Source organism: Xiphophorus couchianus, chromosome 7 (genome assembly GCF_001444195.1).
Source record: "Xiphophorus couchianus chromosome 7, X_couchianus-1.0, whole genome shotgun sequence".
Lineage (NCBI taxonomy): Eukaryota > Metazoa > Chordata > Actinopteri > Cyprinodontiformes > Poeciliidae > Xiphophorus > Xiphophorus couchianus.
In genome coordinates this window covers 26,336,473-26,360,630 of record NC_040234.1, presented here as the reverse complement: position 1 = coordinate 26,360,630, position 24,158 = coordinate 26,336,473, and the positions used below count along the sequence as shown (strand labels likewise).

The 24,158-nt window shown below is 40.0% G+C and overlaps 1 protein-coding gene and 1 long non-coding RNA gene across 2 annotated transcripts; both read left to right on the top strand.

Annotated features, from left to right (window-relative positions):
* Nucleotides 1-1,666: 1,666 nt before the first annotated feature.
* ppl (periplakin) lies at nt 1,667-22,316 on the top strand. The gene is made up of 23 exons (XM_028023990.1): nt 1,667-1,947; nt 7,294-7,390; nt 7,666-7,820; nt 7,988-8,108; nt 8,739-8,864; nt 10,559-10,600; nt 10,684-10,845; nt 10,938-11,045; nt 11,744-11,839; nt 11,928-12,050; nt 12,142-12,285; nt 12,854-12,889; nt 14,683-14,834; nt 14,923-15,032; nt 15,228-15,385; nt 15,476-15,654; nt 16,397-16,535; nt 17,998-18,191; nt 18,283-18,433; nt 18,524-18,607; nt 18,694-18,810; nt 19,058-19,150; nt 19,228-22,316. Exons 1-23 carry the CDS (start codon nt 1,883-1,885, stop codon nt 21,898-21,900), a joined length of 5,325 nt encoding a protein of 1,774 aa, XP_027879791.1. The 5' UTR covers nt 1,667-1,882; the 3' UTR covers nt 21,901-22,316.
* Nucleotides 8,871-9,864, top strand: LOC114148619 (uncharacterized). The gene is made up of 2 exons (XR_003596310.1): nt 8,871-9,216; nt 9,360-9,864. It is a non-coding gene; the product is annotated as an uncharacterized LOC114148619 (long non-coding RNA).
* Nucleotides 22,317-24,158: the final 1,842 nt, after the last annotated feature.

The window sequence follows — 24,158 nt, the reverse complement described above, 5'->3', positions numbered from 1 at the left end:
TTTGCAAACAAAAAGTTGTGATGACTGGGGGAAATTTTAAGTCCGTGTAAAATTATAGTTTAGGTTTCATTATACTGCCATAGTAGGACACATGTGGGCTGGAAACCCACATGCCACATCTCAAACACAATACACTGAACAGACAGAATGGAGCTCCAACTTAAATACATTTTAGTTCATTTGTTTCATCAAAGTAAGTTTGTCAAACTGAATTTATTTACATTTGTTTAACATGACAACTTAATAAGCATAAGATATTTACTTGAATAAACTTAAATTGATAACTTGTAACATATTAACTAACTTTTTAAAGTTGAATTATCTGGGGGGGGTTCAGCAGAATATAAAAAATAATTAAGTTAATATGCATTGAAAATTTAGTAAACATCACAATATTGCCAGGTGAGGTTCCACAACTTAAAAACAGCTAACTCTCTCTTTTGACCTTTTGACCTCCTCAAAGCTGATGGCCAATAATCCTATTTCCAATTCTGTGGAAGTCTCTTCCTGTTAAAACGGAGTCCTTCATGCCATCTCATTCTCAGTGCTCTGTGCAGGATGGGGGATCATCAACAGGGAAACTTTAATCCAATCAGCTCTTTAAACATCCATGTGAGCTCATGAATCTGACTGGTGTAATAATTGGAGGAAGAGTTTGTAATTGGATCTTTAAAGTGCTTTGACTTAACTTTTGCTGTGTTAGCGGTATATTTTCACCAATGTGTGTTGTAGAATCACTGTGACATGTACACACACAGGGACATTTTTCAGTAAAGAGTAAATACACCATGTTTCAAGTCTGACTGGTTGGGCCAGTGCAGTCCTGAATGGCACGCCCTCAGTAACAGAGCTCACACACTGACAAACACACACCCACACACACACGCACATGCACCCCCACACACATAGTTCCAACCAACAAGGGTCTGTACATATATATATGTTATATATATATATAAAACAGTACATACATACATAAACTTCAGTGGCATTTGAAAACAAATATGTGTATAAGTTTATGTCTGGTTGAACGATGTGTGTGCCCAGTTGATATTTTTATTTGGGGGGGGGGGAGGGGGGGTTATTGTAATCCATAGGGGTCTTTGTGAACCACTGCCTTAGTTTAATATCTCCTCTTGATTTTTTTTTGTTTGTTTCTGTTGTAGCTTCTCAACTCTGTCTCTATAAGATTTGGTTTTTATTTGCTCTCAAATGTTAATATTTTTGCACTTGACTTATTTAGGAAAAAATGTCCACAAATTTGTTTTGTTTTTCTATTGGTTTTGTTTATTATGTTAGTATATAACTAAAGTGTTTTTAGACACCTACAAATTCTTCCTAAGGTTTCAGTAGCAATGATTCAAAGGATAGAGCACAAAAACACCTAAAGGTCAGAGGTTTGATGATACTGTATATAAATAACAAATAGGATCGGTAATGATATCAGCCATACTGACGCCATATTTACTTGGTATCAGATCAATACTAAAACATTGTGCTGTTTATGTACAGCAACATTGATGTTTGTCAGGAAATATAAACAGCTGTTGATTTTCCTCCCTCTGTTTTTCTCTGCAGTCGGAAGGGGCGGAGCCTCCCTTTGTGGCCCCGCCCGTCCCGTGCTGGCTGCCAGGTGTACAGAGGGGGTGTGCGAACACTAAAAGCGACTGTTGCAGGTGGCGTTAGGTCCATTATCACTGTGAGCGCAGTGACAGCGGCAGGGTGCAGGCTGAGACTCTTGAGGATATTTTTCTCTCCCACGGCTTCCACGGCAACAGCAGCGGCACAAGCTGAGCACGCGACACCCAGCTGCGGTCCACCTGTCCTGCTGCGTTTGACCGCTAAGTTATCAGAGGAAGGTGCTGACAGGTGACCTGCCACCATGTTTGGGAAAAGCAAAAAGAAAGCCCCTATCACCACCGCGCCTTCGACGCAGCAAAAATCAAGGTAAGTGAAAGACATGCTTTCACAAGTTTTTGTAGAGACGTGCGCGCGCTTGTATGTGTGTTTGTTTGTTTGTTTGTTTGTTTCAGTGCTAGGTGTTGTAGAGCAAAACGTCTCGGTGGAAATGTGACCTTGGGCACAGTCCTAATTTCTGTTCTTTACGTCGTCGCTTTTCTTTGTGCTTAGGTTCTTTATTTAAGACTCTGTCGTCGGACTGATGGGGAGAAAAACATGTAAATAGAAGAAAAGTTGATGAAATGACGCAGTTAGTATTGTATGAAGTGGGATAGATGGGTTGGGCTGTGCGTCCTGAACCAGGCGCGCCCTGCCCTGCCAGGGACAGGCTCTTGTCATTCTGGTTGAGCAGATCCGCGGAGACAGTTCTCCCTCTGCCTTGTTCCCTGGTTCCGTTCAGCTGGATGGATCCACATGGATCCTGGAGGACTTGATTCAACCACACCCTGTGGCCAGAGTCTTGTGTTTTGACAAAACTAAGAGAAATCAGGTTCACGTCTTGTGCTTTAACTGCTGCGCGGGTGTGGCTGATAAGCTGGGTTGTAAAGTTGTACCAACAGGTCCGATAAGTATTCAGCTGTCCAGCATAGAAAGACTGTAAGAAGAATTTCTTGCTGCCCCTCCCAAAATGGTGCTGCACCTATAGCCCGTCTCCTCCGCCTATTGCCATCTCTCTCTGCTTACAGGTGAAACCCAGTTGGTTTCATTATCATTTACTAGAATTGATCAGACTTGATTATTTCCATTTTTAAACCAAATTTGACATGTCTAGGTAACTATTGAGTCAGAAAATGCTTTAATTTACTGTCTGATCAAGGATGTGGGGCCCTGGGCTGGAGCTAGTCTTGGTGCCCTGGCCACTCCAGAAAACTTCTTCTGCTAATGCAAATCATATTCCATGAATTCCTGTATGTCAGTGGGTGTGAATTGATGTATTTTGGGTAAAATACGTCAAATGCCAATAGCTCCATGTTGTTCCCTAGAAAACCTAATGACACTTTATGTTTTTCAAATACTTGAATATTGCTTATATCCATAATCCCAAAAATATGATTGCAACTCCTTTGATATCAAGTTATGATTTTTATAATATAAAATACAATGTATGCAAAACAGGCATTCAAAAAAATGGTAGGAGCACCTGTATATCCTTTCTATTGTCTGGCTCAGTGCATCATAGAATTCAAACTCTTTACATTATTAAATGAACATTAAATTGCCCAGACTTTTTTTTTTTTTCATGTGAGGCTGTGCTCCCAAACATCCATCATCAACACTTAGAGCTGGACCAATCAGGCTTTTCCTGGCTAATACCAATTTCTGCTTTTCTGCTGTTTCTAGCAGAAAAGCACATCAACACAGTTCTGATTGATTCTGTTTTGTTTTCCACATTTTATTAAAAATGTGTAATGAAAAAAAATACTATTCACATTTATGCTTGTAATCTTTAACTACTTTTTTTTTTCTTAAACTCTGGGTAGTAATTCATCAAGAAACTTGAGTTTCTACAGGAAGTAGTGTAGGAAACTAATTTGTCGTCCTTTTAGACACCCAGTTGTCTGGGCCTGGGGGGTTTTTTCCTCCCTGCCAGGTTATGTGTTGACCTGTCATTAAAACCGGCCCTGCAGCATCGTCATGTCTAAAGAGTTGTTTGGTCCACGTCCTTCCACTGATTCATCTAAATGTTTACAGAAACAATTAGCTCACTCCATTGTTTGTGCTGATCCTGAGAGTCACCCACTAACAGAGGAGGAATCCTAATAATGCAGCTCCTCCCTGTGTGGTTGTTTTTCATACAGTTCTGCTTGTTCAGGTGTTTTTCTGAACACCTGAACAGTTCAGAACTAAACACCTGCAAGGCGGGAGGTAAAGATTATATACATTCCAACATAATCAGTGCAAGACGTTAATGGAACAGTTAAAGTAAAAAAAAAAAAAAAGGTTTTATGCATATGAGGACAAAAGGAACAACACAGAATGTCCTTGAGTAGTTTTTGTCTCCCATCGCATCCATGTCCAGGCTGCTACTAGAACTGGCCTCCGATCCAGAGCCCAGTGACAGCAGCCCGGCACACCCTGTATGGCCTAATCCTGCTGGGTTCTGGTTCTAATTGGAACCTTTCCTCCGTGTAAACACGCAACACGTCTTTCCCAACGCAGTGTTTCAGAGCCAGAAACATGACGGTCTCTGCAGCATGTCAGACCCAGCGACTCTGCAGCAGAGCTGAGACTGAGCTGGTGCCGTTTTGCTGCCGTTTCTGAACCAGGGCCAGTTTCTTACCGCCTGTTTCAAACTAAGCACATCATCTCCGCTTTAAAGATGAGCAGAAGACCTCCAAGTCATGCCAGGACAAAGCAGTGGCGGTGGCTAAGACTGTGTTTTCCAGTTGGTTGACATTCTTTAGTTCCTTCCAACACAGAACTTTGGGTTTGGATCCAGATTTTCCCCCCCATCCCACCTGGAACCCTGCCAGCTGCCAGAACTCCATAGTGGGCGCCAGTTCAAACTTGCTCTTTAAGTGTTTCAACCAGTTGCCGTGGAGTTCCACTCTGCGCTCTTCATCCTGCAGCTGTTGCGTAACGTGTGTGTGAGGCGCTGGGTCCTGGATATGGGCCGACACACACGCACAAACACAGTTTTCAGTTGCAGAAGCACTTTCAGTTTAATCTCGAGCTCCAGACCTGTTCTTGCATGTTATTTTTTCATTTTTTGTGGCTCTATTATGATCATTCTTTCTGGATTTTTATAAATGTAGTGTTTTCAAACTTAAAGTAGGGATGCACTGATCCACTTTTTTTTTGCTTCCAATACCAACACAGATATCTGAGATTTAATATCGATCCGTTATAGAAAAACGGAGCTGAATTGACTTAGGATGTTTTCTTTCTTTTTAAACAGACATAAATGTACTGAATTACAAATTTATTTGATAAACCTTCACCAGTACAGCACACTTAAATACACCAATAACTTAACAAGTTTGGTCCATCATGTAAAAACAACACAACTTTAATTTTTTCAGTCAGTGCAACTGGGAGTATGATGTAAAACAAATAATAAAGAAACTGAAACTGACATAAGCAACAGGTTGACTACTTTGATCAAACGTAAAAATAAACAAATCTTTCGAATGTTTCAGATAGTGCAATTAGGAATTCTAAATATAATGTAGCAAAAAATTATCAGCACAAAGCATAGAAATAGACTGACTAGACTTGACCTTAAGGAACAGGCACACTGTCACTGATGCCAGATCTAGAATTTTCTTTAATATGGGGACCGATACAAATATTATAGGATCAGTGCATTTCTAACGTAAAGTAGTTCATATAAAGAGAAAATAAAAAAAATTAAGAGTTTAATTCATTAAATCTCTAAACAATAAGAGTTCAGAGCTCAACAGAGAAACGACTCACTACAGAGCTGACTCTAGCTTCTTGTGTTGGGTGGATTGTAGGTATAAGAGCCTTTTGGTACCTACAGTGTAATGAGACATGTTGAGCGCCGCTTATGCTAAGACTGACTGAGGAGATGGGCATAAGAAGCGCAGCAGATGACAGCAGACTTGTCTCGGCATATTTCCTGTATTTTCACTAAGCCTAGCGGTGTCAGAAACCACTCAGAACCCGAGTGTGTGTGTGTGTGTGTGAGAGAGGCAGTGAAAACTCTGCAGTGTGTTCGCTAAAGCACTGGAGATTTACTTGTGCATATACTGAGGTCAGCAGACATTCCACCACTAATCACGTAACGTTTGGAACAATCTAATCTTGTCGGTGCTGTGAGGAACGCCCCAGCACCGAATCAGAAAGGACAAAAAGAAACAGTTGATTTATGTTTTTTCTCTTTCTTTCTCCAAGTAATGTGATCAAAAAATCTAAGTGCAGCATATTGTCAAAATTAAAGTGTGAGTGCTCTCTGGTGGACAAACTGTGGAATTAGATGGATCAATCAATTCTGATCAGCCAATAAAATGAGATTTTCTAATGGAAAATAACCTTACAAATGACCTGAGATATCAGGTTCATTTATCTTCCTTCTTTCCTTCCTTCCTCTTTTCCTTCCTTCCTTCCTTGCTTCTATCCCTCCCTACCTCCCCGCCTCCCTTCCCATCTTGGTGTCTCTAGATTTTCCAGGTTTCATATCAAACCACATTAAAACAGGTGAAGCAACCCTGGAAATTAAGCCTAGAAAAGAAACATTTATTAAATAAATCTTTTATGGAAGTAACACTGTAATACATGAGATGGATAAAGGTGCTGAGTTCAACAGAAACATGTAAACCTGCATTTAGGCTTTGAGGAGTATAGTTGCTCCTTGGTTGTCATAGCGACTAGTTGAGGTGTGTCTGAAGGATGGAATGAGGAAGAAACGAGCCTGGCCAATTTGCCTTTCAAAAAAATTTGTTCTTCATTCAGTCACATTTCTTACTGTTCAGGATGAGCCAATCATATTGCAGTTTCAGGCAGAGCCGGACAAAACTGATCTGAGGCCCAAAGCAAGGTTTGGTTTGGTGCCCCACTTCTGGATAAGCCCATCACTATCCAGCAACCACAAAATAATAATAATGATTTCACTTTAAAACACTGTCCAGAATGTTCTGCTTTATTAATAATGTCAACAATAAATTAAATAATTTATTTACTTCACATTGTTTGCTTAATAAACATAAGTAAATCAATTAAGACGAGGTTATCTCTCTGACGTATTGTTCTAGCAATAGTCTACCAAGACAGAACTTTGTTGTTTGGAGTACATTGTATTTCAATTTCAAATTTCCTTATTGTAATTCACAATTATGCTTATTGTTTTTTATTTTTATACTTTTTACGATGTGGTGAGATATTTCTGCTTCTGTTATTAATAAATGATCTAACCCAGAGTTGAAAATGAGAGGACGGTTTGATCAGTACACATGGAAGATTCTCAGTGATTAAGTTTCTGTTGAACTGTGGATAGAATATGACCCCAACAGCAGCAATAATTTGCAAATGATGAGCTAGCAATGTTAAATTATAGCTGCTAGCATGACTACCAAACTGAGTGTTTTCCTCTTTGGTGACAAGTTCTACATTGAAAAATACATTTTCATACTTTTGACCTGTATTCTTATTAAAAGTAACTTAAACCTGGGCAGCGGTTTTGCTCTCTTCTGCCTTGGGCCGGCCCTGGAAACAGTTTCTCAATGTTCTGCAGGCAATTCTTCCAGAGATGAGCGAGGCTTTTTATTACATAGACTTAAAGGCTTACAGAGAACAAGTTATGTTTTTTTTTCCACCATCAATAATGGGGGGGGGAAAAGCCCTCATCTATATGTTTGTGTGTTTGTCCCACAGTTCTGGTACGGAATTGGCTGCCATTATTGAGAAGGTGCAGAAGAACGCTGATAAGGTGGAGAAGAACATCTATGAGGTCGAGCAGAACCTTAACAAGGTAAAAATCCTGCATGACCACAAACATCAATACCTGAATAGACTGGTACCAGGGCTGCTGAATAATGCTCAACAGTGATTTTCACTTTGGAACTCTGCTATGCAGTCCATGAGCTCTTGGGTTCATTTTGGTTGGCCGTCCAATGTGTAAAATGTGATGTTGGGGCTCTGTATGAAGCCAGATGGTTGAGCTATGCAACCTCCCAGCCTGTACAGGGTGAAACAGAAGCATTTAATCATGTCTGATATCTTTTCTTTTTTTTTTTTTTTTTGCAGGACGTTGGTAAGATCAACGAGGGGAAGCAGCCTCTGTATCAGGATGATACTAATAAGAGAATCCTTAACTCTCTGGAGCTGCTCAATGCCCTGGATGAGGATGCCCGTGCAACCAAGCGCCTCCAGCATCCTCAGGCGGAGATGATAGAGCAAGAGTGAGTTAGATGCTTCAACACTGCTGCTCTGTCTCACCAGGACACTCTGCCTTTTCTCAGCCAGATCTCTAATTTTGTAATACCTGCTCTTGTTTTACAGTGTTTGTTTTTTGTCTAGAGTGCACTCCAAATGTTAGTCACACCTTTCTGTCTTCTCTTGTATTCAGCATGATTCAGCTGCGAGAGAGGGTGAATAAGCTGAAGGAGGACCATGATCGGATCTACCACCTGAACCGCGCTGAGGGGATGCCCAGCGTTAACTGGGGCAACATCATGGAAGACAAACTGGTGAGACATTCATAGCGCCTGCTGCTTTAGTCTTCAACTGGCCTGGCTGTTGCCTTCTCAAGCAATTCTGCTCAACTCTCATCTCCCTGCACTGAATTCTCCCAGTGATGTGGATTTCTCCGTCAGATGACGTCAGCTTTGTGCGCTCTTAGAATTTCAGTTTGCCATTTGTTGTTGTTTGACAGCGGAGGAAGTGAACAAAGTGTTAGCTACACTTAGAAATATTAAGGAGTTAAAGTCGGAGTAAGAAAAATGTTTAACACATTTTATTGCTAGCAAAGATGTGGCACTACTCACCACAGGGTTTGGCAAAAGTCCAGTTTCCCAGTTGGCTTCATTCAGGTCTGGATTAATATGACAAATTATTGTGGGTAAACATTTGTATCCATCCGCTACAAAAACAAAGTCTTACAAAGTATTTTTGGTCTCCTTTCTAATGCAAATACTGTATCTTAGTTTTGCATTATTCCAAGTGTTCTAACTTACAAGTAACTGTTCAGGAACTCTTAAACACAGAAGAATATTTAAACTATAATTGGTTGGAAAAATAAAAAATAGATGAAATTTCTGTGAATTTGGACCTGGATTGTTGAACTAAGACATGAAGGATGTGTTTGTCTCTGTGCTCAGGAAAACCTGAACAACAAGGGCTTTGGTGAAGATCTGCCTGCTTTGGAGAAGGAGGTGGAGGAGCACAACATCTTCCACAGCGAGGTGGAGGCGCTGGCTCCCCACATCTCTACTGGAGGAGACAAGGTAGGACCACCAGCCTGAAGGCGAAGCAGGATCAATTCATTATTACACTCAACCTGTTCATGTTTCACTGTAAGCTCAATTCAGTAAAATAGAACACATAATATGAATATAAACGGACAAGTTTAGTCAAAAGGCTATTTTTGTCTGTAGACGTTTTCTGCCCATGATGTTAAAGCAATAAAATTCAAGAATATAAGTAAAACACACTGTAAGTCAGGACATGAGATTAGTCTGAACAAAACCAGACTTATTAAAAGACAACAAAACTTTACTGCTCAAAAAACAGATGATGCAAACAGCACAGCACAACGATCCACTTTCTTTAGTTCTGACAGGTGTATGAGTCAACAAGGTTTTTTTTTTAGATGTTTATTAAAAGCCTTTCAGTTCTGTTAATTTCTGTTTTTCTGCTCAAAAAACAGACAATACAAATAAACAATACAGATTCACATTCTTTAGTTCTGACTAAAGAACCATGTTGATTCATACAACAAGGCTTTTTCCAGATGTTTAGTGAAAGCCTTTAAAATGTGTTGTTTTTTTGGTTTCATCTGGTTGTGGGTTTCATTCCCGGGCAGCTGAAACAGAGCAGACTGACTGACTGAAGGTGCTCTTCCTCAGACAACACAGACCTTTAGTCACTGTTGTTTCTATGACTGAGTTGATGTTAAACAAGCATAAATCTGCAAATTTGTGAAGATCTGTCCTATTTAGAAAACCATGCTACTTTAATATGTTGCAGTGATATATTGGTGTCTTGTTTTTTTAATCCATAACCTTAATGACATGTTTAAGAAACATTTTGACTGGTTTCATTGTACTATTATATGCCTGTGACTGGCTAGTTAAGCAATAACTAAGATGGCTAAAAATTCTCGAATGTAAAAGATTATAGATGCCTTAATGGACATTTCATACCTGATTGAACCAAAATTTTCCAGATGTAGTTTGACTGGAAAATACACTATGTTGAATGTTTGGTGAAACAGAGTATAAGTCACATAAGTCAAAAAATACACAATTAAGATGGAAAAAAACAAATACATATCACTCACTATCATTTTAGACAGTAATAGGCTATGTTCACACAGCAGGTATTGATGAGCAGTTCCATTTTTTTTTTTTTTTCTGAAATCCTTTTTGCTTGTGTGGTCATTCATACTGCTAATTAAATGCAACCACAGTCAGACTTCTGTATAAGCAATTTATGACCCCAAAGTGGCCTGTATACACAGAAGAAGAGCTTTGACACCACACAGCAGCACTCTATTTACATAAACAATAATGGATGCCACTGTCTGTTGGTCGCTGTTCAAGTTTATTCAGCAATGGTTGCTGACAGGATTGTCACAAGATCATAAAAACACCAAGGAGGATAATAATGGTGACGGCTTACTGTGGAGCATTGACTGCAACGTCTGTAGAGAATTCTGTTTAGATGTGTAGTCAGAGCCAAAAGTGGTGGAATTGGTATGTGATGCACTTCAGTGACAGATTTCTTTCATAATTATTATTTTCAGTTATTATATAAATCCAGATTTACTGCATCTGGAATCTGCTAGTGCAGAACTATGACGAATATTTCACATCAATGATATAACAGGATAAATTATTAACATACAGTTCTTTAATGAATGTACACATCTGGTATAACAATACCTCCGTTTTTGTCTTGATGTTGCTCGATGGGACAGGAATACCTCAGCGGCCTCCGGTCCAAGTACGACAAACTGCTGGTAATAAATCCACTCAAACACACGGCTGAGTCAGATTGCAACCATTTCCACAGAAAATATGCAATTTTCTTTCTTTCAACAAGGCCAGCTCTAGTGCTCGCCAGCGCCATCTGCTGAGCCTACGGGACTTCATGCAGCGCTGCACCAATGAACTTTTCTGGATGGACCAGCAGGGACAGGAGAGGTTTGACTACGACTGGAGTGACGCTAACCTGGACTACCCCGCCCGCCGGAGGCAGTATGAGGTAGCCTGAGCATTATGACAGACCCACAATACAGATCTAAAAATAAGAGCACAGGATGTTGGACATTAATCCAATGTATCTCAACCCAACAGAACTTTATCAATAAATGTCTGGAGAGCAAGGAGGCTACCATCAGCAAGCTAAACGAAGATGCAAACAGTCTGATAGAAGCACAACACCCAGGAAAGAATGTCATAGAGGTATAGTATTTAAAACAAAGTTATTTACGCAATAATATATTTACATTTTAATAAAGTATTTAACTTCAATGTTTAATAAAAGTGAATAATAACATTTTGATTCGAATTGAAAATTGTGGTTGGGTGGTTTGTGTTGTGTTGCATATTCTGTCAATGTATTTTTAAATCAGAATGTTTCTTTATTAGAATAATAATATAAATTTGGTTCCTGCCTTATTAATATGTAGGCTAGCATCCAACTTACTAGCTGATGTTGGTGATCGATACATGGTAGCTCTGGTAGTCAGGGAAACATGGCACCGTGTTAGAAAAGACTTGGATTTTATTATTTTAGTCACATATCTTAATCACAAATGAATTCTCACCTTTGTTTCTTTCTAGCATGAGAGGATCAATCAGATAAGCAAAATGATCAGTTATTATTGGCTGTTTTGCTCAGTGATGGCTACTACAATTTCTACTCAGAAATATTGACTCAAACTATTCAAAACAAAATTTATGCAAATTATTTGATTTATTTGACTACTTAACAGTTTGTGATTTTTTTTTTTTTTCGAAGACAAAATCTGCAAGTGTACACTTATTAAACTAATTTGACAATATGTCACTTCACTTGTTTGGCCAGATTGGTCTGTATCTGAAATGTTTGAACATAGGGATTATGAATTTGATCAATAATCCCTATGTGATGTCGTCAGGCGCATAACGAAGCGGTCCATGCTGACTGGAAAGAGTACCTGAACCTGCTCATCTGTGAGGAAAGTCATCTGAAGCACATGGATGAATATCACAAGGTCAGCCGGCAAGGACAGGAGACTTTAAAGCCCAGAGAGACAAAGAGCTGAAGCTAATTCCTGTCTGTTGGTGTGTTTTCATTTGCAGTTCCACAAGGAAGCACGCGACACTCAGGACCTGCTGAAGCGGCTTGAAACGGAAATCAACCAGAAGTACAGCCCAGAGTACAAAGACGTTTATCAGACGGAGAGCCTGATCTCCGAGCTGGATGTGAGCTTCATTTGGAAGGAAGCTAAAAACCGTCTTAAAACATTTCTGCAGTGGTATGACGGTTCTTTTCATTCTGCCTGTGTTTGAGTAGGACCAGGCTAAGGCCGTGGATCACATTGACGAGCGGGTCAAGGGTCTCCGAAGCCGGAGCCTGCAGGTTCTGCCTCTGAAGTACCGGAGAGAAACCCCCCAGAAGCTGCTGCCCATTGAAGCTCTGTGTGACTTTGAACAGGAAGTATGTGGTTTTAAACTTCCACTCCATCAGAACGTGTGGTCAGGTTTAGAGGTTCATCAATCTGCTAACTTTACAATAACAGAGTTAAATAGTAACATTACATGTATTTTCAATATTCAGACTGAAATGTTTTCTCTTGATGATTTCTGTATGTTTGTGCATCCAGAAATCGGTAAGTTCATGTTTCTACAGCTGTGTAATTAACTGGATTTGATGCCTGAAATTACTGAAATTACTCATGAAATATTGTACAAGTAGGTTTGTACTGTTGTAGTTTGTTAATGGATGATATGAATGTGTAATGAAATCCATGTGTTTTAAATTTTGAATCAGTTTACAGAATTTCTGGCTCTTTGATTTAACAGTAATAAATCCAATGATTTTAAAAGGTAGCATTATACAAAAACTACCTTTTTAAGCAGTTTATCATGTAACACAGCATGTCAGCAGGCTTTCAACAGAAGATGAGTTGAGTAGGTTAGAATCCAGCTTGTTCTCCGTGAGGACTCTCAGGAAGTGTGGCCCCTGCTGAGCCGTCTTATTAACTGCTGTGATGTTGTTTGTCCAGGAGACGCTGGAGATGAAGACGGTGAAAAACCCAAAGGTACATGTTGCATATGGGACTAGTAAACTTTTAAAATGAACCATACAGAAATGTACAAAATAAAATCTTCATTCTCTACATATTAAGCTGAGAAAAGAGTGCATTGGGATTAAATTAGAATAGATGAACATTATTGTCCCTCAGGTGTAATTTGGTTTGCAGACAAGAAGAACACCTGCAGATAAATACATAAAAATTATGTGGGATATTTGTTTAAGACATAGGGCCTTTGTGGTATAACATTTAAACTAACATTAGCTTATTAGCTCATTTTTATATAAAAGCCAGGCTAAGCTAATTTTAGCTCATACACTGCTGTTTGGAGACTATGAACTGTTACTGGTGGTTAGCATGGTACCGAGTAATTTAGATGATGACAGCATTTTAGCTAATTATAGCTTTTACACTGTTTGAATTCTGAATGGAGTAAATAAATGTTAGTCAACATGCTAGTTATAACCCACATGCTACTATAATTCACATACTAATAGTAGCATTAAGCTAACATTAGGATTTGAGCTTATTTTTATATAAAAGCTAAACGTTGCATACTAAATGGAATAAACCCCATGATATTAGCTACATTTTAGTTAACCATAGCAGTGATGCTCATTTTCAGCATCTGAATGCCTAATTTAAGTCTGACCGATAGATAATGCACTTTGGCAGGCTCCTTTTTAAATTTCTTTAGATTTCTTTCTCTGTTTATTTTCTTCTTCCTGTCGCCTACTCTTCTTTCTGTTCCAACAGCTCGCCTCATCCCGAGTGCTGTCAGGGCTTTAATCCTCAAATGTCTTCCATGATCTGACTGCTTGCATGAACGCCTTTCCCCACTTGGTTTTATGCTGAGTAGCTGCTGTGTAACTTAGCGGATTACACCATAATGTATTTAAATCCCTTTAGAACAGAGCTAGCTCTGGATCCAGATGAACCTCTTTAAAATCCACTGGGGCCAAAAAGAGAGAGAGAAAGAAGTCAGAGAAACTTTTGTATCCATCTTCAGTGTTGTTAAAGCAAAGATATTCATTTACAGGTTATCTTTGTCATTGCAGCACCTGTTCAGAAATTAGGATGAAGTTTGTCAAAAACAGAAAAGTGTTCTAGGCTTCCATATTTTGTGTTGTGATTTTATTTATTTTTCCTGATACCTCATTCATTGCTGGTACCCCTGGTAAAAGATGTATAAAACATCTTAAATTACATTTATTACAATAGCATTATGGGACCATATGTGCTCAATAAACATGCAATCACCGATTCAGCCTCACCCCATTACGGATCACTGCCCTGTCACAACATGCAAGTCCACCCAACGAACGAAGATATGGGTGAACCTTTTGATTGATTCCACCTCTTTCCATTGAATAAAAGGCACAAAATCAAGCTTGTTTTTCCAGTGAGGACTGTATGTTGTGAGAGGATTTGCTGAAACACAGACATTCCAGTTAGACACAGGAGGACAGCTATCTTCCACATTCTTTAGTTTGACATTTTCTGTTGAGTACTCATTACCCAATCGATGCATAATAATGATACAATACTTTGGTTCATTTTTAGGTGCAGAATTCAAAAAAGTCAATGTATAAAAAAGCTCAAACGAGTACTATAACTGATAGATACTAAACAATAACTAATAAAAACTAGCAACCCCACTCTAAAAACTATTTCAAACAATGTGAATAAGACAAAGTCATAATGAAATAAACTTTAATTTAAAAAAACAAACCATTATAATCTTGCTCTGGCAGGGCCTTCAGATACATATAAGGTGACGGTTTCTTATTCTTCGGCAGGATCAAATTGTTCGCGGAGAAACGTACACCCTGCTCCGGAACAATGGGTCCAGATGGGATGTGAAGGATCAAACGGGACATAAGATCAATGCTCCAGGCATCTGCTTCATGATCCCACCCACTGACCCAGAGGCAGTGGCCATATCTGACAAGTAAGTGTGTTCAGCTGAGTTTACAAGGGACCAAAATGACTTGTTTTACTCCAGGGTTGCTTTAATGACATGTACTGTCTGCCTGCAGCTTGGCTAGTCAACAAAAAGCTGTCAAGCAGAAGCTGGTGTCCAGCAAAGCAGCTCTGCTGAAAAGATTTGACGAGCTGAAGAAGCAGAGTGGAGCAGGAACAGCTACAGGTACAAGAGACGTCGTCCAATGAACGGATGTCTAATAAAGAATTCTGATCTATGTAGCATAGATAAGCTTTTTGTTTATATTTGTGCTGTAAAATCATACCAGCATCATTATTAAAATCAGTCAGCACATTAAATGTAATGTTTTATGGCCTGCTGAGCTCCCATTCACTGTCTGGTAATGCTGTGTGGCTGCAGGCAAGGATGAACAGCAGTGCCGCCAGCTGATGGCCGGTCTCGATAAGGTGGTCAGTGATCTGGACAAACAGGAGAAAGAAATTTATGCTCGGATACGCCCACCGCTGGAGCAGAACCGGACCGTGCCGGAGAGCGCTGACCGCCTGCAGGACATAAGGGTAACGCACTCAGCTCCATTCTGTTCCCTGATGATGTCACAGCTTCGTGTTTTCAGGAAGCATTAATGCTCTGAGGACGTTTCTCTCCAGAACATCGCTTCAACTGTCCGCAGGATTGAACCAGAGAAGACCTCTAAAGTTGCAGAGGCAAAGAGCTTTTTGACTTCACACCCAACCTCCCCCAGTGCTCCTCAGCTTCACAGCAAGGTGGATGAGGCCAACAGGAAGTACACCAAGATAGAGCAGCTTCTTCAGTGCTCTGAGGACAAGTATGTGACCTGCTTTTTTGTCTGTTTTTTCTCAGAATTAGCTGTGCTTCTAGATAGAGATGCACCAATCTGATATTAATATCTACATCAGTCCTGATGTTGGGAGAAAAAAAAACTAGATCTAGAATTCTAGAAATTCTTGACCCTGTAACATGACAGTGTGTCAGATCTAAGGGCAAATCTAATGAGTCTACTTCTATGCTTTGAGCTCTGAGTGACTTCATTCTTTATTTTCCATTGTATTTAGGATTCCTAATTGCATTTTCTGAACCATGTGAAAGAAGGTTTATTGCAGTTTTTTAGATGTTTGGCCAAGGTAGTCGGATAATTTTTGTCAGTTTCTTTATTATTTATTATTTTACATTATACTCTGACTGAACACATTAAAGTTGTGTTATTCTTACATGTTTGACTGAGCTGGTGAAGCTTTTGGTGTATTTAAGTGTGCTGCACTGGTGCAGAGTTATTAATATATTTCTTTGTGTGTTTGATAAATAAAAAAAAAAAGAAACGTTCTAAGCCTCTTCAGCTTACAAGAGGCTTAGATTCTATTTTTCTGTATTAGATTGGTATCACCCGATACTAAATGTCCGATATCTGTATCAGAAGTGAAAAGTGGATTGGTACATCCCTGCTCCTAGCACAAGTGTGCACTATCCCTTACTTTTCCAAATTAATTTCAGTCTAGTTTGAGTTGTTTAAATCCATGTTGTAATTGAAGTTAGCTGCCTTTGTGTTTTAGACTGAAGAATTCCAACCAGCTGGAGACATCTATTCAGAAAGGAAAGACTTTGCTGTCTACCTACGAGAACACGCTGGCCAGGGAGGAGGTGGCTCCAGCTGACATCCCCTCTGTGGAGAAAATGCAGAGAGAACTCACTGTAAGCTGGCTTTTACCATTCCTAAGTACACTGAAACCTTTCAAACAAATGTAATTCTTTTATACAGAGTAACTTGTCCCAATAATTATTGTAATAAACAATAATGTTGTTTTGAGGCTAGTATCAAGTATTGATGATGATATTGGCATAACAACGCAACCTCACCCTCTTAAAGAGCTAGAAACTTTAATTTTATTTTTTAAAAACACTTCACAATGGAACTGGAAGATATTTGAAATATCCAAATATTCAATCTCAAATACGACAAACAAAATCAACAAATAAAGGAAGTAAGAACAGATGCATCAGAAACCATGAATAAAATGGATTATGATATCTTTCTAAACAAAGATATTAAAAAATATATTTATTAAGCCTTCTTTGCAGACGACCTGGCCAGCAGAGAAAACTGCAACAAAGCATGTAGCAGCAATGCCTGTAGGGCATTTTGGCTCTTTGCTAGTTCTTACCTCCACTTTCATAGCTATTCCCATTTTGTTGGCTTTTTTTTTGTCATAATTTTGTTCACTAGACAAACCATTTTGTCCTCATGTGCTGTCCAGTCATCTTTATCATGTTTTACTGACACTGACCTATCCTTCTCTGCGTTGACCATTTTGGTGAATTGTGGCGGTAAATACATAACTGCACAGCCATAAGTATAGAAGCATAACAGAGGAATCATTTTCAATCATTTTCCACCTAAACATAATGTGTTTGGCTTCATTTGATGACTTAAGAAGGCGGAAAGCAATGACTGCACACAAAAAAAACTTTCAGTGTCCAGGAATAAACTGATGCATAATCAGGGTAAAATGGTGTTTAAAATCTGAAAATGTTGGGTATGAAATTAGCAAAATTACAAATGTACTAAGTCAAACATGTCAAAATAAGGCCTGTGGGCCAAATATGGCACAGCATGGACCCTACAGATGCCAGATGCTTCCACGATTGTGGAAATTCAACTGATCCCTGCATTTATTCATCCCTGCATAATTGTCTGCAAAAATTTTCAAACTTTGGGTTTAAGTATAACTCCCTCCTGCCAGTGGCAGTATTTCTTATTTCTGCTCCACTGCTTCCTTAGCCTTCAAGTTAAGGAAGGTTAAGTTACAGTCTGTAACCGATAAATGCAGAAACTAAAATTCACATTTAATGCTATACAAAAGAGCAAATATTGCAAATATTCTTTGCAATTATTTATAAAATGGCACCATCAAATCTGTTTTAATCACAAACAAATCACAAAACAACTGAAATCCTGGAGAGACTGATCAATTTGAAGAGATGTTCAAAACTGTTTAAGAAATAAAATTTGCTCTTGCAAAACAGCCATATTTCTATTCTAGTTTGGTTTTAGAGCTTCTACTACACTAGTAAATAGAAGAACATGTGTCCTTTTGGGATAACAAACAACTTCTGTCAGCATCGCTAACAGGAATGTATCGTAATGTCCTGTCAGGAAGTGGGGTCAGACCTGAAGGCCCAGCGGTCAGTGATCTCTGAGACGGAGCAGAACCTGCGCCTGGCCAAAGGCAGCTGTGACACCATGGCCAGGGACTTCCAGGAGCATTGTCCTGACATCGATCGGCAGGAGGCTGATGTTCAGAAACTCAACAAGCGCTACAACAACCTCAACAGGCAGATCGACACCAGGTGAGGTGGAATATTTTCATAACTTGTGCACCCAGCACCACACGCCAGCAACTTTTGGCTAATGATTTGTGTTGCTCCATGTACAACACAGGTCCCAAAGCCTGCAGAGAGCCAAGATGGCTTACAAGAATTACCAGAATGACTATAGCAGCCTGAACGCCTGGCTGTCCCATATCCCAAATTATGAGCCCCGTGAAACTGATGACGTAAGACAACTAGACGCCAAGCTGAAGAATCAAAGGGTGAGCTGAGCAGTGAGGTGGTCTGAACCCTTCATGATTCTTGTTCTGTAGATATGTTCTCTTTGTACTAAAACAGCTCTGTTTCTACAGAACTTGCTGTCTGACATTTCAAGAAAGGAGTCAGACTTGAACAATTTGTCCAAAAATGCCCAGCTTTACCAGCAGGGAGTCAAGGTGACACATTTTACCTGATTTCACCACCATGGCCATAAAACACAATATGGAAGTTCAGTTAATGGTTGACTGATTTGTCTTTCTAGGACTATGAAACTGAGACTGAGAAATTTCGGTCCATTCTGGATCTGGAGGATGGACTCGTGCCCCAGTCCTACAAGAGGAGCAGACTGGAATCCCCTGCTCTGACAGTGAAGGCAGAGGTGATGTTTAGAATACACTGAATGTTTAAAACAGTAAAGGAAAGCTGTCACTGATGCTGTGTAGTGAACCAAGACTCAGACCCTCTACTCTGGCATGTAATTTGGAAAATAAGTGTTCTCTGGATAATATTTAATCAATTACACTTTTTACTAAATAACTTTAGTTATTATCAAATTGAACATAAAGGTATCTATTTAGTCTAAATCCTTGTGTGCCTTGTTTAACTTTGAATTTAACTATTTCCAGGAAGCTGCCATGGAAGCAAAGTTCACAGAAGTGAACGCCGTGAACAAGCAAAGGCTGCAGAATCTTGAGTTCGCCCACAGTCTTCTTAGCCAGGTGAAATAATTTAGCATCTACATTGAGAAATAAATGAAACATTAACTGAGATACTAATGATGGATCTCTCTCTACAGCAACCTGAAATTCCTCTTATTCAATCTTCCACTGTAAAATCAGTCAATGCTGCTGCCCCGGGAGAGGAGCCGTGGCGAATCAAAAAGCAGCTGGATGATGAGATCCACAGGCGAGAGCAGCTAGAAAAAGAAATTGAGACCATTCAGACTGACATTTACCTCCTGGAAGGTCAAAAGCCCCAAGATACTATCGTCAAGAAGGAGCTCATTAAAAAGGTTCCAGACCCTCAGTTGGATGAGGAGGTACACAAGGTTCAGCAGAAGCTGTCAGAGGAGCGCCGCACCACCCATGTGCTGGAGAATGACCTGGAGGTGCTCAAGCTAAAGCTGCGTGGCCTTGAGACAGAGGTCAAAGAAGGAGCACAGCAGTACACGGTCAAAGAGGTTTTGCGCATTGAGAGAGACCGTGGTCAGGAGGAGGAGATTCGCAAGCTTCGGGATGAGCTAGAAGAACTAAGAAGACACAAGATGTTGAAAGACAATGAGCTGGTTCAGATCCAAAAGCGGGTTACCCTACTGGCTGAGGAGAAAAACAAGGAACAGGAAGTGATCACTGAGGAGGAAGTGATCAAGGTTCAAAACGACCCACAACTTGAGTCAGAGTACCGTCTTCTCCTTGACAGGAAACAGAAAGAAATGGATAACAGGAAGCAGTTGGAGGATGAGTTGCAGTTCCTTCAGGAGAAGCTCAGAAGGTTGGAGAAGGAGAAGGCAATTGCTGAGGAGAAGATTTCCATCAAGGAGGTGCTGAAAGTGGAGAAAGATGTTGTCTTTGAAAGAGAGGTAGAAAACCTTAAAAGGCAGTATGAGGATGAGAAGGCCAAACGAAGATCATCACAGCGGGAGAAGACGGATCTCCAGAGGAAAATTCAGAGCCTGGAAGAGGAGAAGTCTAAGGTTGTGGTTCAGGAGAAGGTGCGTGAAATTGTCCGCCCTGACCCCAAGGCTGAGAATGAGGTGGCCAACCTCCGTCTCGAAGTTGTGGAGCAACAGCGGCGCTACAGAGATGCTGAACTCCAGCTGAAATCCCTGCAGGATGAGCTGGCTATGCTAAGAAACAGAGGACCTCAAGTCGAAGTCAAAGAGACCATCAAAGAAGTGATCAAATATAAGACCGATCCACAGACGGAAAGAGAGCTGGAGAGACTTCGCAACGAAATCGTTGATAAAACTCACCTGACAGAAAAATCTGAGATGGAAATCCGTCAACTCCGGGATGAGATTGAAAGATGGAAGGCAACCAAACCGCAAATACAGACGAAAGAGGTGGTCAATGAAGTGGTGCAGTACAGAGAAGATCCCAAGACTAAAGAAGAAATTGAGACTCTGAAAAGAAAGCTGGCTGATGAACAGAAGAAACGTCTTGATCTTGAGGGAGAACGGTTAGCCCAAGAAGAGAAGATTAGGCTAAAGAAGATAGATCTGTCTCAGGTGCGAGAGAAGATTGTTCAGCAAGAAGTGATTAAGATGAAAGAAGACCCTGTGCTCAAGTCAGAGTGTGACAATTTCCTACAAAGTATCAACAGTGAGCAAAAGCAAAAAGAGAAACTTCAATCAGAGCTCCTTCTACTGCAGAGACAGATTGCTGATCTGGACCAGCAACTGAGAGAACTAGAGCAAGAGCGAAAGGCGAGGCGTGAAGCAGAGCTGGAGATCCAGAGACTTCGCGTCAGACTTAACGAGTTGGAGATCCGAGACAAAGAAAACCGTGAAAAGGTGACTGTCAAACAGAAGGTTGTACTTCAGCAGGATCCCCAACAGGAGAAAGAACATTCTATCCTCAAACTGCAGCTTGACGAAGAGCGACACAAACGCACCCTGCTTGAGAAAGAGTTGAACGCTCTCATTCAGCAGCAACTCACCCTGGAGAAGATGGATGTGAAGGAAAGAGTTGTCCGCACAGAGAAAGTCCAAGTGGAGAGGGACCCAGAGGCTGAGCTTGAAATTGAAAACCTAAGGAGAACGTTGGAAGATGAGAAGAGGAGAAGGCGTGATCTTGACCAGGAGTTGTCTGTCCTCACCTCCAAGTTGTCCGACATGGAATTTGCAAACACAAAGTCCACGAAAGAGCTGGACTACATCCGTGACGAAAGTAATCGCCTCCAACAGGAAAACCAAAGGCTTCAGAACGAGATCCGCAAACTTCGTTCAGAGATTGACATCACCTATAAAGAAACTCGACTTATCACCGAGTCTGCACCCAGGGAGGATGGCAGGAATTTGGAGCTGAGGCTTGACTCACTTCAGAAGGAACTCGCAGATCTAAGAAGCATAACGGCCCAAAAAGATGAGGAGATTGAAAAGCTTAAAAAGAACCTGGCAGCAGTGAGGATGAAGAAAGAGCAAAGGGAAAGTCACCTCCGCAGATCCATTGTCGTCATTGATCCTGATTCGGGAAAAGAGATGCGACCTGAAGAGGCATACCGACTAGGGTTGATCGACTGGAAGATGTTTGTTAACCTGCAGAGCCAGGAGTGTGATTGGGAAGAGATCACAGTTAAAGGCCCATCTGGAGAGTCTTCTGTGCTTCACGACAGAAAATCAGGAAAGAAGTTCTCCATTGATGACGCGCTACGTCTTGGGCACATCACACATCGTCAACATCAGCAGTACCTAAACAAAGAAATATCCATCCAGGAGTTTGGTGTAATGGTGTCGAGCAAGCAAAAGTAAACTTCACCATTCACATACTACACTGACCACCATCTGTACTCATCTGTATAAGGGTCTCCATGCTATTCTCTATCTCGTCACTCTTGTATTAATGCCATTTCATTTAATATTGCAGCAACCAGGCCTGGTTTCTGCCTTAAATTTCCAAACTATGTATTTATTTGATTGTGCATATGCAGGTATATTGCACCTGAATACATGGTTGGTTATGAAGTACCCTTACAGACACTGGAGGTTTTGGGGAAGATGGGTTAAGATAAACTTGAATTTCTTTGAGTAGGTGGAGGGGTTGATCGTTGCTTTCATTTGATCATTGTACTGGGTTTAAAATGTCATAGGGATTCCCTCTGGTTACATGTTGTTTATTCATCCACCTCTGTATTCATCAAGCTTTAAATAAATATATTTTAATCTGACTGTTTGGCTCTTTATTTTAATGTCTTTAAGCAAAAATGCATTAAAACTATGACTCATTCAGCTAAATTAATTTGTTCATGTATATGGCACCAACCAAAACAAATGACGTCTAAACTAAAGGCACTTGACTTGAGATTATATATATAAATAACCTATTTACAAGCACACATATTTTTATGAATAATAAGAAAAACAATAACATGTTAAACACAATCCAGCTCTTATGAGTGTTTGCACTCATAAGAGCTGGATTGTTGTATCTGGCTTATTGAAAGGAAACAACTTATCAGCTGAAACAATGTAAATGGTTGAAAACCTTTTCAGGACGAAGAAATATGGAGCTATATGCAGAAGATGCTGGTTGTTAATAAGCCAGGCTATGTGAGAGCGTAACCATACAAAGTGTTGGGGTGGCGCAGGGGCAAAGCATGACCCACATATGGAGGCCTTAGTCCTCATGGCGGTAGTCGCAGGTTCGATTCCCGGCCTGGCGACATTTGCTGCATGCCAAATAAAAACTTCAAGAAAACATACAAAGTGTTCACGGAGACTGACGAAGACATTAAAGCCTCATCACTGAACATCCAATCCAAGGAGAATAACAATGTTTGTGAAGAGAATTGGTTCTATGCTTAAACAACTAGAACCAAGTAACATCAGAACCAATCTTGATGGCGCTAAAGGCAAGCAGCTATGGATGAGTAGATGAAGACAGCAGGAACATTTCCAGTTACTGATGATGTGGGCTGCAGCCTGCGTGTCAATAGATGACACAAGAAATATGCATTTACACTTCTGTCATTCAGTCAATCCATGGTAGGTTTTCTGATAAGAAACTCATTTGTCGTGATGATGATGCTTCTGTCTACAAGCAAGGACCAAAGTGTGATCCAGCCTTTCTTCAGGAAAGGGAGATCAGTCAAAGGACATTTCCAGCAAGCAATTCAATTCAAATCTGAGTTCAACTACATTTTACTGAGATAAAAACCTAATTCAGGCTTTACCCTGTAAAATCGATTGGCCAATGTGAATGTTTGAACCTGGCTGAAAAAAGAATATCACTTTTTATTTGTAAAGTTGTCAAAAAATCTCAAACTGCCAGAAGTACTGATTGAAATGTTGTCCGTCAGTTTATTTTTTCCCCCCCTCAATTTGGGGCAAAACACAAAGGCTCATTTCTTTTAGCCACAGGCCACCGAGTTGCACAAGTAGCTGACATTTGATATTTTACAACTTGATATTATTATAGGACATATTTCAAGTGCCATGCTGAATACGTCTGTCTCCATGTGTAATGATGGAAACGGACAAGAGTCAGAAAAGTGTGAGCTGATTATTATTAATATTGTCACTGCAATATTCAGTAATAGTATCACAAGACATTTTAGTTAAAAAAATAACATTAACATGAGATTTTATTTTTTGGAATAATTGTTCTAAAATTAAAGTAAGAAGTTCTATATCATACGTGTCAGACTCAAGACTGCACTCTAGAGGGCCACATAAATAAAACCTTCAAGATAACAGTTATGTGCTTAAATATTATTTCATCAATCTAATCAAAGCAGCTTTTACTGTATACTGCCAAATTACATAAATGTGAAAATATGTTCAATATTATTTAATTTAAAGAAGAGCTCATTAGAGGCAGAGACGGCTATTTGTCAATATTGTAACAGTGTGTTAATGGGTTGTTTTATCATTCTACCAGAACAATGGCCCTTTCAGGACATTTGTGATCTTGATGTAGCCCAAAATGAAAATGAGGGTCACAGCTCTGTTCTACATTTTCCAGAGTGAGATTAACCTATCGCTTTTTTTAGAAAATCATTTCCTTTAAG

Coding starts and splice junctions, on each gene's coding strand:
- ppl (XM_028023990.1), top strand. CDS start 1,883: ATGTTTGGGAAAAGCAAAAAGAAAGCCCCTATCACCACCGCGCCTTCG. Junction 7,391..7,665: donor TCGAGCAGAACCTTAACAAG/GTAAAAATCCTG, acceptor TTTTTTTTGCAG/GACGTTGGTAAGATCAACGA. Junction 7,821..7,987: donor GCGGAGATGATAGAGCAAGA/GTGAGTTAGATG, acceptor TCTTGTATTCAG/CATGATTCAGCTGCGAGAGA.